At 40.2% G+C, this 17,642-nt stretch overlaps 1 protein-coding gene across 1 annotated transcript in view; it reads right to left on the minus strand.

Annotated features, from left to right (window-relative positions):
• NOTCH2 (notch receptor 2) overlaps positions 1-17,642 on the minus strand; it is a 164,243-nt gene that overhangs the window by 81,968 nt on the left and 64,633 nt on the right. Inside the window, exons 3-4 of the mRNA XM_043575978.1 lie at positions 12,185-12,444; positions 7,952-8,289 (exon numbers count right to left, since the gene is read on the minus strand). Coding sequence (XP_043431913.1) covers positions 7,952-8,289; positions 12,185-12,444 — 598 coding nt within the window. The remainder of the gene's footprint in view (positions 1-7,951; positions 8,290-12,184; positions 12,445-17,642) is intronic.

Here is a 17,642-nt window from a genome sequence, read left to right on the forward strand (position 1 = left end):
TCACAGAAATGCCAGTCAAAACAACGAGATATCATTTCACACCAACTAGGATGGCTGTAATAAAAAGACAGACAATAATAAGTGTTATTGACAGACAGTAACAACCTCATATACTGCTGGTTGGGATGGAAAATAGTGCAGCCACTTTGGAACAGTCTGGCAGTTTCTGAAAAGGTTAAACAGAGTTACCGTATCACCCAGCAAGTATAGACCCAAGAGAAATAAAAACATGTCCACACAAAAGCTTGTACAACAATGTTCACAGTGGCCTTATTCATAATAGTCAAAAAAGCAGAAGTCACCCAAATGTCAATTAACCGATGAATGGATAAATAAAATGTGGTGAGCACTGAGTAATGTGTAGAATTGTTGAATCAATGCTTTACACCTGAACTAATACAACATTGTATGTTAATTATACTTCAATTTTTAAGAAGTGGGAAACAATGTGGTAAATCTGTATGTACAATGGAAAATTTTTCAGCCATGAATGGAATGAAGTACTGATACCTCCTGTAACATGAGTGAACTCTGAAAACATCATGAAAACATTAGGTGAAAGAAGCCAACCATGCAATCATCACACATGAAATGTCTAGAACAGACCAATCGATAGAGACAAAGTAGATTAGTACTTGCCCAGTGCTGGGGGAGAATCAGGGGCCGGTGCAATATGAGTGCTAATGGTACAGGGTTTCTTTTGGGGTGATAAAGATGCTCTAAATTTGTGGTGATGGTTACACATCTGTGAGTACACTGAAAACCACTCAATTGTACACTTTTAGAGAGTAAATTATATTGTATACAAATTATATCTCAATAAAGCTATTATATTAGGTGGAAAGCACTTAAAACAGTGCTTGATGCATAATAAGTAGTCTACACACATTAATACTACTATGTACGTATAGAATCAAAGCAGCCCTTAGAACTTACCTACTCTAATCCTCTTATGTTACAGATGAAGAAGTTGAGGGCCACATGGCTGACTTATCCAAGTTTACATGCCTAATAGGTAGGAGTCAGTACTGAACCAGTTTCAATCAGTATGCTGTCTAGGGACCCCAGAGTTCCCTTACAAAAATGTGAAAAACTGACCTAAGGTTAAAAGTTCCCATGTCTGAGAAAACTCAAGCCAAATTAGTTCTCCTTCAGAGTTAAGACAGGATTTATGCTTTAAAAATAGAGATACAGACCTCTTTTTGGAAACAGCTAGCAAATTCTTGTAAGAAAGTCTACCCAAGAAGGGGAGGCAGTGGAAAGGCTTATATGAATAAGTTACAGTGCAATCACTTCTTAAAAATATATTTTAAAGTTTTAAAGGAAAGGGAAACAGACAAGTCTCCAGACCTGTGGGTGGGATGGGTGTAACAGACTTACAAAGAGGCTCACATGACCGTACTAAAAGGAGTCTACTGCTTAAAGCCAATTCACATCCTTAAAAGGCCAAAAGAAGACAAATTAAACTTAGAAGGAACATTTTAAGACTGTGCTGTTATAAAACCATGGCCCACGTAACTGATAAATGATGACAGTAAGGGTGGGGAGCAGAAAAGAATCTTCTGAACTTGTCATCCCACACAGAGAACAGCATCTCTCAAGAAAGCATCCATATCTTTCCATTTTCAGAGCCCGGGATGTGTGATGGTGGAAAGGCTTGTGGAGAGGCACAAAGAAGAGAGCACAAAGAAGAGAAGAGGACACAACCAGCATTCTCTCAGACCAGGCTAAAAGTCCGCAGGAACAGCTTTAGTCCATAGGGATGAAAGAGTGAGGAAAAAAACCAGGAATATCTAAACCTGGACAAAGGCAAATTCTATAGGGCTACCTCCCCCCCCCCCCCACCCCAACCTCCCAAGAAGAAATCTGTCACAAAAGCAAACTGGTCCCATCTCTGTCCAATGGGTTTTCTTGGCACACATCTTCCGTTCTCTGAATGGGCCGAGATGAGCTTGCTGATGCTCATGACCAGCCCATGGATCCCCCAGCCCCACCACCCTCCCAGGCTGCTGGTCCAACACGCCTCCCTCGATATCTCCCTAATGATCTCCACTCTTCAAACTTGATCACCAAAAAAGTCAGAGAAATTAATAAGGTAATTCAAGAGAAATAAATTCAGTATATATGTTTAATTTTTTTAATTCCGGAATACAAGAATTCTCTCTTCTATCACATTCAATTCAGTCATTTGAAAACTATTCATTGGGTCTCAATTTTGTGCCAGGCACAAATAAGTTGGGTACTGGCAGGAAGAGTTAAAATGAGAGTGTCTACTGGGAAAGATGAACAAATAATCAGTTTGGTAAGTGCTGTGCCAGAGGTATATGGATTGTCAAAAGACCTTAGGGAGGTCTTTAATCCCTGTGGGGACTGGGAACAAAGAAAGAATTTCAGTGAAATAGGTGCCTTTGACACATCATGAGTTCTATATAAAAAGGTGTTCTACATAAAAGGTGGGGTGGACAGGGGGAAGAAAGTGATAGAAAGCTGAGGAGATAGTATGGTCCAAACTACTGAGCACAGGAGAATAGGAAAGACTTCCAGAAACATCAACTAAAACTGGAACTGAAATAATGCACCCTGGAAAGTGGTATGATCATTTCTGCATCTGCTCCAGAGAAACCTGCCAAAGTACGATTAGTATAATACCCAAGAGAAAGTCACATGCTCCTGGCGTATGAGAATGCAAGAGGGAATTAATTCTAACAGTTTTAAAGCTCAGCAAGAACGAAGAAGACACAAAAACCACAAAATGTGTTTAAGCTTTATTTTAATGATACAGGGCTATCACATATGATCACCCTGTGCAGTCCAGAGGTAGTTTATAAGGAATAAGCCTCCATTGTTTGGAGTAGAAAGATCAGACAGCTTTTTATGAAATTTTTAAAAAAATCATAGAGGAATAGAGAGGTGTGGGAGAGAAAGAAAAAGGGAAAGTACATTGGGGACCGGCCAATCCAACTGTAAATTCACAAGGCATGGCCAATAAATTCAAACAACCCACTGTTCTCTGATTACTTGTGCTGCTTCCCAAAACCAGCCTAACTCATTCTCTCCCCACTAACTGGTCCTAACCCAAAAGTATTGGGAATCAATGATTCAATAATTTATTTTCTATTTTGTTGTTATGTTAAAATTATTCTGGCTAAGTGCCCCTCCTCGGGGCTTCTGCTAAAGACTTGCTTAATGGTAGCCCATGAAGGATTTGGATTATTAACAGCTGATCATCCAAGAAGACGAAAACATGGTTCCTTGGTTTGATTCTATTAGTTCCCTCTTGAATATATTCCTTTTTTCTTTCCTCTGTGGAGAAACACTTCTTCCTCTGTCACATAAGAGGAATTGTTTTTGCAGTTTTAATTCCCTCTGAGTCTTACAATGATACTAAAATACTAAACTCATATTCCTCAACCATAAAAAGGGAATTAAATCTTGCTATTTGTGACAACGTGGATGGACCTAGAGGGTAGTATACGCTAAGTGAAATAAGTCAGACAGAGAAACACCAAAACCATATCATTTCATTTATATGTGGGACCTAAAAAACAAAACAGACTCTTAAATACAGAGAACAAACTGGTAATTGCCAGAAAGAAAGTGGGGTTGGAGTGGGCAAAATAGGTGAAAGGGATGAAGACATACAAACTTCCAGTAATAAAATAAATAAGGTCATGGAGGTGAAAAGTACAGCACAGGGAATGTAGCCTGTGATACTGTCAAAATGTTGTATGGCAACAGATGGGACTACATTTACCACGGTGAGTAGTGTGTAATGCACAAAATTGTCAAATCACTATGTTGTACACCTGAAACAAATACAACATTGTATGTCAACTATACTTCAATAATAAAAATTTAAAAATCAACTCACAGAAATCATAGTGTCCTTTGCAGGAAAAGAACTGTATGATTCCAGGAAGAAAATGAGGAGATCAAAATTACATTCTCAATACTATATTTTTGTTGATTGTTTCCTTCGATGGAAGGAGGTAGGCGGGGGATGGGCCAAACAGGTGATGGGTATTAAGAGGGGCACTTGTTGTGATGAGCACCAGGTGTCATACGCAACTGATGAATCACTGAATTCTACTCCTGAAACCAATATTACCCTATATGTTAACTAACTAGAATTTAAATAAAAACTTGAAACAACAACAACAAAATACTATGATATTATACTAAAACTCAGTTGGTCAATAAATATTTGAATGCCTATTATGAACCTGGCACTGTTTTGGGGTGCTTGGGGTACATCACTGAACAAAACAAAGATCCTAGCTTTTACTCTGAAGAGAGAAAGAAGCAGCAGAATTTAGAGAAGACAGACAATAAACAATAGACATAATGAGGTAAATTATATAGCACAAATTATATACTAAGCAGATGATAAGTGTTACAGAAAAAGAAAAGAAAAAGTAGACCAGGGCCAATAATTAAGGGGATAGGGGTTGGTTACAATCTGAAATAGGGTGATCAGGGTAGGCCTCAATTAAAAGTGCAAAGACTTGAAATGTGGCAGGAAGCGCACACAGGAGCTGCAGAATACCTTATCAAACCTTTTCCCCTCCTGCTGACTTGATTTCTCCTTTGAAGAAGGAATATTTTCAATTCAATTCAATTCAATTCAATTCCATTCAATTCCATTCCATTCAATTCAATATTTCTCATTTGAAATAACGATTCTCCTCAAATAAGGGTGTTATTTACATTGAGTGATTATTATATTTTTATTATTTTTTAATGTTTATTTTTTTATTAATTTTTTTCAACGTTTTTTATTTATTTTTGGGACAGAGAGAGACAGAGCATGAACGGGGGAGGGCCAGAGAGAGAGAGAGACACAGAATCGGAAACAGGCTCCAGGCTCCGAGCCATCAGCCCAGAGCCTGACGCGGGGCTCGAACTCACGGACTGTGAGATCGTGACCTGGCTGAAGTCGGACGCTTAACCGACTGCGCCACCCAGGCTCCCCAATGTTTATTTATTTTTGACAGAGACAGAGCACGAGCAGGGTAGAGGTAGAGAGAGAGACAGACAGACAGACAGACAGAATCCAAAGCAGGCTCCAGGCTCTGAGCTGTCAGCACAGAGCCCGACGTGGGGCTCGAACTCACAAACCATGAGATCTGACCTGAGCTAAAGTTGGACACTTAACTGACTGAGCCACCCAGGCGCCCCGAGAGAGTGATTATTATTTTAAGTAAGTAACATTTTAGTCTCTCAAATAGTGTGGAGCATAATGGAAGGTGGGGCAAAGAGAATGATATTGCATTATGGAAAGGACTTGCTAAGAAAAAATAATCTCCAGACACTATTTCTCTGTATGGAAATAAGGTTAATACTCTCCGAACTCTACCTGGGACATAAAAACAGTGAGCATAAAATCTTACAAATTGTGTAAATACGTATTTATTCACAGTGTTACTGCATCATCTATTGTTTTGAATTCTTTTTAAATTTCTTTTTATCCATTGTCTAAGCTAATGTCATCTGTTTTGGATCATGGGACCCTGAAAGGCAAGAACTAGCCTACTTAACTATTTTAAATGTCTGCATGGTGCCATACATAGGCTGGAATGTAACAAAAAGTATTTGATCATAATTCGAAGTACTTTCTACTTTTTTTTTAACCCAAACATCTCAAAAGCATTTAACAAAAAGTTTCACACATTTTCAAAGCACCTTCAGGGACAGACAAGCAGTGCACTGTGATTCAGTAAAATGCACAGGCTTTGGAAATAACCTGTCTGGGTTTTAGGACTCAGCCCGACCACATGTCAGCTGTGCAACTTTGGGTAAATGACTTAACATCTCCAAACTTGAGCTATTTCACCGGGGAAAACTAGAAAATAATACCTATCCCCAAGGTTTTTGTGTAATTGAGCTAATGGATGCAGAAGTACCTGGCACAGTGCCTGACTCATAAAAGGCATTGAATAAATGTTAGTTTTCTCTTTGCCAACTCTTCTCCCCGCCCCTGCATCCTCATCCCAAAACCCAACCCACACACACACACACACACACACACACACACACACACACACACACACACACTTCATCAGTGAGTAAACAAATGTCTTGCTTTAAATTACAAGCAGAGCATAAAAGATAGCCAAGATCTCCTTACTCCATCCCACGAGCCCTGGCAGCCTCTCAGCTGTGGAATCCCTGGTTATTTCCTTTCTCAAGGAGGAGATACTATTCTCGTTTGACAGATCCTTTCCTGGACACACTCTCAGAATTCCCTAAGGTTCTTATCATGGCTAATGGATAACAATGCAGAGACTATGGGAGTGAATAATCACTCTCTCCTAGCTAAAAACTTCCTTTATTGACTTCTCTAACTTCCCGTCAGTATTCTGCTGCCAAATCAACCTTTTTGTTCTGGGCAACTATTAAAAGTAATTTTCTTGAAACTGAAAAAAACACATTTAGCCTTCAACAATAAATTGTGCTCACCTCAATTATTAACCATTTGGACTATTTATTAAAATATGTATAAAGTTAAATTGTTTACATTTCTGTTTCCTTCTTTAACCCTTAAAATAGAGCCAACAAATATGGGAGTGGAGAAAGATATCTTTCAGTTATTTCTTCTACAAGACAATATGGACGACAGTAATACTCTATCAATTAAATTTATTTAGTGTCTAGAATGACTGCTTTATCTATTTTTCATTGAAAGTGAAACTGAAAGCAATACATTTAAAAACTTGTTCTTGTGGCTTACAGTTAAACGGTATAAAGTTTTTTATTATGTGACAGTGTCTTATATCGCCCTATCCCAAGCACACAGTACAAGTGCCTAGAAAACAGGGGCAGTTAATAGATTTTTACTGAATGAAATTAATAAATTGCCATTTGGCTTTGTACCAAGGACCAACATATGACCTTTAATCCCCAAAAGATAAAACACACAATCCCATTATATGTGAACCATATCCACAACACCAGATTCTAAGATTCCCATTCTGAAAGAGTGGCTAGAACAACTTCTTTTTGAGGCAATTCTGCTTACTTAGCACATTACTCCCCCCTACAGTTTTCCTTCTTTTGTTTTTGTACTAAGGATATTTGTATAAAAACAGAATCTTTGTTGCTTAGTTGCAACAGAGCTTTGTTGCTCATCTGCTCCAGCTGCTTGTGTTCTGTTCCCAATCAAAATTCTGTTTTCAGCCTCCTCATCATTTTATAAGGGGTTAGTGAATTGGCCAGGCTTGCTCCCTTCTCCATCTCTATGGAACGCTGGGCTCCAAGCTTCCTTCCATACATTGCTCCTTTTTTGGCTTCTATCTTGGAGTTATGTATGGTTGTGCCATACCTTATTCATCAGCATTCATCAAAAAGTGCCCATTGAGTAAGAGAGCACCACCCCAGTTCCAAAATTCTCTAGCTTCAAGTCAGGGCAAGGTTACCCCAAGTCACAGAGAGCATATGGAGAGGGCCAGGAGCCCAGGGAACATTACAAAAGGATAGGCAGGTGCATCTAGGTAGGTAGGAAAATAATCTATTATTCCTTCAGAAGTGAAAGCATATAGGAAAGTTGCTCACCTACTATTACTGTCAATTCAGTTTACAGTACTTTATTAATCAGACATATTTTTCAACATCGAATTCTCATTTGTTCCCTTCCATTCCACAGGCCTATCTATTTCTTTCTCAGAACTGTTTCTTTTATTTCTTACTGTTCCTCCGAAAAGGACAATAAACAATTTCCTAGCCACTCATCATCATAAACTCTGACATGTTAAATTACCCCCTACTCCGTTTATGGACCACATTGGCCCATAAAACTCTTCCCTCACCAGCAACCCACTCCACACAAAATTCTTATTTCCCCTTTTCCCTGCTGAGAAGGGTATTTCCTAAAGCAGCAACTGAGCCACACCCACCACCCTCCTTCTGTGCTGGAGGTGTATCCCCCAATCCCAGGACACTGGAGGCTCTCCTTACCTGGAAGACAGTTGCATTCAAATGTGAAGTCACCAGTCTGCCGGCAGGTGCCTCCATTGACACAGGGGGAGGGTGCACAGGGCACATAGGGGCTGTCACAGTGCTGGCCTGTGAAGCCCTGGGGGCATTGGCACTGATAGGAACCCAGTAGATTGAGGCAGGTGCCACCATGCTGACACTGTCCTGGGATGTCACACTCATTGACGTCAGTCTCACACTTCTGTCCTGTGAAGCCTGCGAGGCATCTGCAGGAGAACTGGTTGGCTACAGTGGTGCAGGTACTTCCATTTGCACAGGGATGAGATAGGCAGGCATCGGTCCATTGGCACAGCTTACCTAAGGAAACAGAACAGACTCAGTGCTGCCCACTGAAGTGGGAGCCAGTCTCATCCTCAACATCCCACATCTCCCACCCATCCAACATCATTTATTGTGTACAGAATGTCCTAAGCTCTTTGAAATTCACAGGAAGCCCAAATCAGAGCTTCCTCAAGATCATGTGACTCAGGCACTCCCTCGGGCCCTCAACCAAGACACAAAGCCTCAGCGGAGCACATGGAGGGGACTGTAGGCTAGTCATATGAAGCCCATCCTCATAGGAGCCCATCAGTCCCTTTGGTGGCAAAGAAGGGTCTGGATCTATCTACTGTCTCACACCTTGCCTTTGCATAGGCTGCTCCTCTGTTTGGAATGCCATCTTCCTTTTCGTTCACCTAGTAAACTCCCACTTGACAACTCTACTCATAAGTTACCTTATTGCCCTTCTCAGCTCCCTAAATTGCTCTCTCTCTCTCTCACACGGATCTGCACATGTATACACACCCCCCAAATTTGCTGTTTCCTTTTACTATATCACCTTCCACACGGGCAGGGGATGGATCCCCACAGGAGGCTCTCAAATCATGTCCTTTGAGTGAATAAAATGCATTGATCTTTTCCATAATACACAGTTACTAAACAGATCTCTTATATGACAGAACCAAGTCAGTGCTACTTCTATTTCCTTTAAATAAAACCCACATACATATTCTGGGAAATATTTTAATTGTGGTCTTGCTACATTTTTGCTTGATGTGTTTGAAGAGGATGAAAAATCTCTAGCTACTTATATATGAAAAAAGATGTAAGTTATCGTGAGAATAAAGGTCTAGAAAGGTAAGTCTTGTGGACTCTCAAATAGGAAAATATGAGAGGAGGTCAGAAGACTGATATGCTGGATCCTAAGGCATGACTCCAAGAAAGCAAAGCAAATTCTCTGAGGTAGAAAGACAGAGAAAAAAAAATATTCCCATGCTATTAGTAAATTTGGTATTCATATAGACTTCTAGTGCTCGTGTGCTCTCTCATAAAAACAAAATGTTTTTTGGGGTGCCTGGGTGGCGCAGTCGGTTAAGCATCCGACTTCAGCCAGGTCACGATCTCGCGGTCCGTGAGTTCGAGCCCCGCGTCGGGCTCTGGGCTGATGGCTCAGAGCCTGGAGCCTGTTTCCGATTCTGTGTCTCCCTCTCTCTCTGCCCCTCCCCCGTTCATGCTCTGTCTCTCTCTGTCCCAAAAATAAATAAACGTTGAAAAAAAATTAAAAAAAAAGTTTTTTTTAAATTTAAAATAAACCAAAAGACAAAAAACTAAAACAAACAAGAGCCATGACAGCTTTTCTAAAAGAAGAGGGAGGTGACACACAAGCACAGAGAAGTGCTCGCTGTCTGTCAAGGAATGTCAAATCAAACAGGAGAGGTGCAGTATAATTTTGGGCATAGCACATGTATCTCAGGGTACTAAGCAGAGAGAAAAAGGAGGAACTGAAATTTATCTTCCTATTTTTTCTTCATTCCTCTGAGAGAAACATCTACAGTGGAGAAGAGATAAAAATGGTTCCTTCTAGCAACTGTGTGTATGAGAATATTTGCCTACAACTAAAACAGAAAGGTCCTTGAACCTGGCTTCCCATATATGATACCTACAGGCACTAAGTTCCTACCTCTGTTTTTTCAACTATGAGTACAGATAAGCTAAGAAGGTCTGATTAGGTGGGGTATAGGGCTACCACAAAACGAAAAGGGTAACTTAACCTGTGGTGATTCCTGAAGACAGACAAAAGTGGCAGATGTGTAAAAATGATCAGAGCCCTGCAGAACACCAAGAAAGGATCCTTTTAATGGCAAAAGAAGAAGCTTTAATTTGGGGATCATTTCAGAGTTAACATCTTAATTATTAAGAAGACATTACTGCCATTACCACTAGTGAGGATTAAAATGTTTGAAACAGGTATGCCTTCCCTTTGCTTGCAGAGCAAAACAATTTCAAACTGACAATCAGGAAAAAAATTTTCTCTTAACCACCAAATCTCTTTAATGAATCATAGCATCGATGCTGTCATGGTCATGATGAAGATAACAGATCATCCTAACTATCCTCTACCCTTACCAACACCTTTTAATAACAAATCAGTAGAAAAAGTATTCCAAACTAACCTACCCAATCTAGTTTACTGAGTATGTTTTTAACTTTTGCTTATAAGATTTACATAATTGCTGGTGTCGGGGGGCGGGGGGGAGGGGACAAACTGGTGAATGGTTCCGCTTTCCTCATCTAACTTAATTAATATCTACAGTTCATTTTGAATAAAGCTCAGACCCACCTGTGGAGAACTCATGATCTAGGCAGATGAGAGACACGTAAAAAAATTATTACAATAAAATGTGACACATCAAATAATGGAACATAGAGACTAACTGCCTAAAGGAATAGGAAAAAGTCACTAAGACAGAATTTTAAACAACATTGGGCAATCACCAACTGCAGAAAAGGGCATTCCTGGCAAAGGGGTGTGCAACAGCATAGAAGCAACAGTAAGTACGACATTTTCAGGAAATGATGAGAATGTTGTTGGTGTGACTAGAGCTAGATGCTTGTGGGAAGTGAAGCTATAAAAAGACATAAGGCTGGGGCTCCTGGGTGGCTCAGTTGGGTAAGCATCCAACTCTTGATTTCGGCTCAGGTCATGATCTCAACAGTTCATGAGTTTGAGCCCGGCACTGGCTCTGTGCTGACAGCAGGGAGCCTGCCTGGGATTCTCTCTCTCCCTCTCTCTCTGCCCCTTACCTGCTCTCGTGCTCTTTCTCTCTCTCAAAATAAATAAACTTAAAAAAAAAAAAAAAGATGTAAGGTCTAGACTATGATGGGCTAAGGAAGCCATATAAAAGAGTTTGCAGTTTATTCTGCGGATGATAAAAAGTCATTAGGCACTGTAAGCAGGTGAGTTTGTGAGAAGATTTGCATTTATGGTCAAAGATGTGGCAATGTGACAGGTGAACAAGATGGGGAGAAACTAAAGGCAAGGAAACCAGTTAGGAAATGACTGCAGGAGCCTAAGTGGAGAGCTAACCTATCACCAACATGGACAGGGTAGACCTCAACTACAGAGCAGAAGGAATGGAGAGGAGTAGTCAGGTGAGAGGTGATTCAAGGACTGGGTCAGGTGCCTGAGTCTAAGTGTTATAAGGGAAAGGGGGAGTCTAGTTTGGAATATTTTTTTACATGTCCCTCATCTGACTATGACCCATTTATATCAACATGTTGAGTATGAGGTCAAATTTCCTTGTCAAATTTCCAAGGATAATATGCAACAGATAGTCAGAAGTATGAGCCTGAATGTCAGGGAGAGGGTGGAGTGAAAAGGATGACTATAAGAGTCACCAGCAACTGATGAAGACAAAGACAGCTGAGGCCACTGGAGACAGGAAGGTTCCCGGGAAGGGGGAGCTGTGATATGGCTCAAAAGAGGCCTCACCACAGAGTTCCAAGGAACACAAAAATTTAATGGATGAGGACAAGGAAATGCAGAATCATAACGGAACAGAGCACGGAAAACCAGAAAAGCCAGTGCCCTGAATGTCTAGGTAGAGATTTCAAGAAGCAAGTAATCAATAGTGCAGATGGCTTTTCTTCCAGTGACAGTGAAGTACGGTTCTGATCCCCCATCGTGACATATATACACTTTAGGCAGTCAAATACTTCTGAGTATTTGACACTTTCTCTTTCTCCCCTCTTAGAACTCTCAAAAGGAAGTTAAAGATAGTTGTCTGGAACACTCGAGTTCCTTACCATAACGTTAAACAGGCACCAGAGTTAGAGGATCCTTAAGAGCAACATGTCAAGATCTAAAAGATGATAAAGAAAGGTATCTGCTGAGAATAGGAAAACGTGGCCCTGGGTCACGTCACATCGTTACCTGTAAAACCAACTTGGCAGGTACACTCATAGTCGTCCCGGCTACGCACATGGCAGGTGCCTCCATTCAGGCAGGGGTGAGACACAAAGCAGGGGTGAGCAGTTGAGTACTGACAGTCATCACCTGTGAACCCCAGGGCACATCGGCATGTGGCTTTCCCCAACATGGCCTGGGCCACACACGTCCCCCCATTCTGGCAGCGGTTCTTCTCACAGGGGTCTCGATGTTGACAATATTCTCCCAAGAAGCCCTCCAGACATCTGCATGGAAAAGAAAAGAGTCCATGAAAACACTTGACTTCTTGTAAGTCCAAAAGCTTAACAAGATAGTGCAGTCCATTCAAGAAACACTAGATCATGAATTGAGAGATCTAAAGGTACAACCTATAAAACTGCCCTACTTCAGAAGTGCTTAGAGAACTTAACCACACACTCTCACGTCCTTTTGAGTCTTGGTAGGTGACAGAATACCAGGTGGGTTACCCAGCATGGTCTGCCATGGCCAGTCAGCATAAACCTTATCAAAGGCAAAATGAGCCACAGCTTTTTTCACATAGGTACAGGCTGGTATTGGCATAACAGCACTTTTTTGTGCACCACTGTTGATTCTTGCCTGTTCAAATTCATTAGCTTTCTCACTCTAAGCCATCTGATAGGATTAAGGTAAGATTCACATGATAATGCATGGACTGACTTTCTTACCCTCTCCAGTTCAAAATATATAAAATACCATGTGATTTCTCTCAATTAGGTACTGAGAAATAGTAAGTTCTTTTCGTGTTTCCACTGAGACATCGACTGGCCTATACCTAGATTTCTGGGTTATGTTCTGGAGTTACATTTCCCTGTGATGGAGAAAGAAAAAAGAGGTACAGGAATAGGAAAGGGTTCAAAGGGGCTTTTTTCTTTGTTTAACTTAAATCTGTTAAGATATAAACAGGAGGCAGCTTTTTTAACCAAATTTTTTAAAAAGCAAAAAATATAATTAAAATGACACAAAAAATATCTAAGGTACCATACAAACACCAAAGTGAAGAAAGCACAACAACTTAAGAATAACATTCTGTAACATTCTCCACATGGTGTGTTGAGGGAGCTTTTTATATGCCACCCACTGAATCATAAGATATACAACCATCCCAAATTGTGTGTAGTATTTATGACAATACTACATTCTCTAAACAGCATTAAAAAAGGCTTTCCCCAACATGGTCTGAGCCACACAGGCTTTTAAGAAGCATTTAAAAGTAACACAAAGACTTTGATTCTAACTGTAAATTTTACCATTTGGCCATTGCCCCAGATATTTGAATAAACCTATTTCTACATTATTTTACTTTCTGGAGGATAGAAAACGAAGTCTACAAGGCTGCTCCATCATAACCTTAAAGATGACACATTTAAACCAAACTCTAAGGAAAAATAAGTAAGCAAACAAACCAAACTCGAAATCTTCCCCCTCAAAACCAACTCCCAACACAGCTCACAATGTGCAGATTCTGGGTCCTGATTCTCCCTATCGCCCAGACGTGAAGCACTGGGGTTGTGTTTTCCTCCTTCCTGCCTTTGTTCAATCATATCCAACATGTCTCATTAGCCAGTAGTTGGCAAGGTGAGGTCTTCAGAGGTCCCAGTTATTAAGAAAAGGAGGAGGACCAGATGTTAAGGAACTGAGACAGAACCTGCCCAGAAGAAGTATGCAGTAGCTAACACACCTGGAGGAGGAAACAGAGCTGGTGGGTAGCTCCAGTGGTAGTTATGTAACTAGTGACAGCCTCCTCTCCTCTTCCCAGATCTGTGTACAGTAAGCAGGGCAGAGCCAGAAGCAGCTAGAGTTTTGAGCATCATCATGAGCGGGTGAAGCTAGGAGATGGAGAGGTAGCAAGGGGAGGGCACAGCACTAAAACCAAAGACTGGCTGAAGTTTCTGTAAAGGAGTCTGCACTTTATATGGTCAGAAGAACTGTTTAGAGTGAGTCCTGATGTGGCGACCTTGGACACGTTGCTAAACTTCACTATTAGTTCTCTCACATTTTAAATAGTTGAAAAGGGTACCCACATTGCGGGACTGGTGTAAGAAACTTACAAAATCAAGTATGTGAAAGCCTAATGTTAAGGTTATGGGTTATGTTAAAAAGTTTTGCAAATGAAAACCATTTTTTTCCCTTTGTACTTATTGAGGAAAATATGGTGCTTTATGCAAATCACAGCTTGATTTGATAATAGAATACGTTATTTTCTGATTTTTTTTAAGTGGAAGAACAAAAACTGCAAATGTAGCATAGCTAAAATTAACCCTGAGCTATATTATTAAAAGCATTTGTAACTTATTTAAGAAGCCTGTTATGCATGATGTTCAAAACTGGAACACAATTCTCATTCATAATGGTAGTCCTATGGGCGTTATGCCTGGCTGACAACTCTTGATTTACCCATATGGGAATTATTTACCTCGTAAATAATGGAAAACTGTTAAACCTGGGTGGGCTTTACCCATCTTTGTTCCTGGACTATTGCACCACCACCGCCTCCCCAACACTATCATGTGGCATCTGCTCAGAGAATGCAAATTCATTTAAATATTAGTATCATAAACATATAAAGAAAACATAAGGCTCCCAGGAAAACAAAAATGAAACAATATGAACATTTCTGGAGCCAACCAAGAGTATTCCTGAATTATGTGAGACTAGGGTTTAATCTGCATTGTTTGCTCCCTAGCAAGTACAGAAAAATAAGTTTCAACTAAGATATGTCTAAGAAACCGGTGAAAGCAGAGGCTGGCAAATACAGCTTGCAGGCCTACTATGGCCCACTGTCTGTTTTTGTATGGCCTATGAGCTGAAAATAGTTTTTACATTTTTAAATAGCTAGAAAAATGTCAAAAAAAAGATTAATATTTTGTGACATTTGAAAATTACAAGAATTCAAATTTCAGTGTCCATAAATTAAGCCGTATTAGAACACAGCCACATTCATTCATTTATGGATTGTCTATGGCTACTTCTGCATTACAATAACTGGGCTAAGCACCTGTGATGAGACCATTTAGCTCACAAAACTATTTACTATCTGGTGCTTTATAGAAAATCTGCCAACTCCTGGGTAAGAAAATGTATGAAACCCAATTCTATATATGGCATCCAACATGCTTATTAATAACGATGTTAATGATGACGAAGAAAAATATTTTCACATCAGTTTCTGCAAATACTGCACTCATTCATTCATCCAACAAACAGTTATAAGTGCCTATTATATGCCAGACATTGTCTTAATGCTAGGGAAGTCCTTGAACTTGTGGAGTTTAAATTCTCGAAAGGGAAGACAAAGACAAATACATAATTTGTTCAGTCAAGTTAAGTGCTATGAAAAAAATAATAAAATTGGAAAGGGGGATGGGAAGGGATGGAATTGGGAATGGTAGGGGGTAGATAAAACAAAGTATTTTGGTTTTAAATAGGAAAATTGGGGAAGGCCTCACTTAGAGGGCACATTTGAGTCAAGACCTTGATGCAGTGAGGGACTAGCCATGCAGGTAACTTAGGGAAGTGTGTTCAAGGCAGAGGGAACAGCAAATGCAATGGACCTAAAATAGGAAACAGTCACGGCATGTTTGAGGAACAGCAAGGAGACCTCTGTGGCTCTACCAAAGGGATTAAGAAAAAGAGGAGCAGAAAACAGATGAGAATGTTAACTGGGAGGCAGATCTTGAGGGGCCTGCAGACCACCATGAAGAAGGCTTGAGGTTTTTACTCTAGGTGAGATAATATGATATACAACTGACTTACTCTCCTAAAGTCCATATATAGAACTACATCTTATTTTTACGTGAAACTAGACATACTGTTAATAAAGACTTAATTTCTTATTTAAAATGTTCTAGAGGGCTAGATATCAGTCTATTTCTTTACCTTAAAACACATACAAATCTCTCTTAACCTACATTTTTCACTAAGCCCCATTTCCCTTTCCAAATTCTTCTTCAGTCACAACCAAACCTCTTTAACTGTGGCCTAATTTCACAGATACTTTCCCTTTCTCTTCCATCTACTTCTTACTTGTCCCTTAGTAACAAAATTTGCATTCCAATTATCGTCCAGACTCTAAGAACAATGACTTTCTTTCCCCTTGTCAAGTTCAATCTGAAATTTCATCATAAAGAAATTCTCTTTCCTGTAGAAGTGTCTCTGACCAAACCTTCTATCATTTTAATCCTTTTACATTTGGTTTCTAGGACTCCATCTCAGAGCTTGGTAAATTCTTAGTCTAGATTGCTGACTCCTCTTCTCCTTCCTCCCCATCAATCACAGACAGCTTAAAGTTTAAGTTTGAGCTGCACTGCTCTTTTCTCTCATGTACATGTGTTACTGTTGTCATTCTTCATCTGATTTTAAACAACTACCTTCATGTGCCCCCATAAACAGTTCCACCTGCATATGCTCAGTTCACTAAAAGTCGTCTACTTACTCTAATCTACTCTGCAGTACTTGAAACTGAACATTTGAAAAGAGGGATCATTTTCCCATGGAACTTTAATTCTTCAATTTTTCCAAGGAAGGTTTCCACTCATAATCTCAGAAGTCACTTTTAGTTAATGCTCTTAAATTATATGGGGCGCCTGGGTGGCGCAGTCGGTTAAGCGTCCGACTTCAACCAGGTCACGATCTCGCGGTCCGTGAGTTCGAGCCCCGCGTCGGGCTCTGGGCTGATGGCTCAGAGCCTGGAGCCTGTTTCCGATTCTGTGTCTCCCTCTCTCTCTGCCCTTCCCCCGTTCATGCTCTGTCTCCCTCTGTCCCAAAAATAAATAAACGTTGAAAAAAAAATTAAAAAAAAAAATTATATATAACTAATTACCATGTTCTGACAAGTCTTATTAACTGAATTCCTATTAATACTTATCATTCACACTCACAGTTTCCTTCTTGATACAAATTCTGATCATCTTAAAAGCCTCAGGCCAGATACCACCCTTGGAATAAAATAAATCTTGGGATTTAAGACACCCTAAGGCAATTTCTACCCAATGAGATAGTTCTTTCTGAAATACCCTTAAAAGATGATCACCAGTCTCTACTTGAATCTAAGCAGTTAAACACAGTGCCTGAGTATTAGTTAAGAATTTAATAAATGCTTGAAGTTCTTACTGTTCTTGCTATTAAGAGTACAGACCCTAGAGGGGCGCCTGGGTGGCGCAGTCGGTTAAGCGTCCGACTTCAGCCGGGTCACGATCTCGCGGTCCGGGAGTTCGAGCCCCACGTCAGGCTCTGGGCTGATGGCTCAGAGCCTGGAGCCAGTTTCCGATTCTGTGTCTCTCTCTCTCTCTGCCCCTCCCCCGTTCATGCTCTGTCTCTCTCTGTCCCAAAAATAAATAAACTTTGAAAAAAAAAAATTAAAAAAAAAAAAGAGTACAGACCCTAGAACCAAACCACATGGATTTCAATTCTGGCTCCCCATTTA

This window comes from Prionailurus bengalensis, chromosome C1, assembly GCF_016509475.1.
Source record: "Prionailurus bengalensis isolate Pbe53 chromosome C1, Fcat_Pben_1.1_paternal_pri, whole genome shotgun sequence".
NCBI lineage: Eukaryota > Metazoa > Chordata > Mammalia > Carnivora > Felidae > Prionailurus > Prionailurus bengalensis.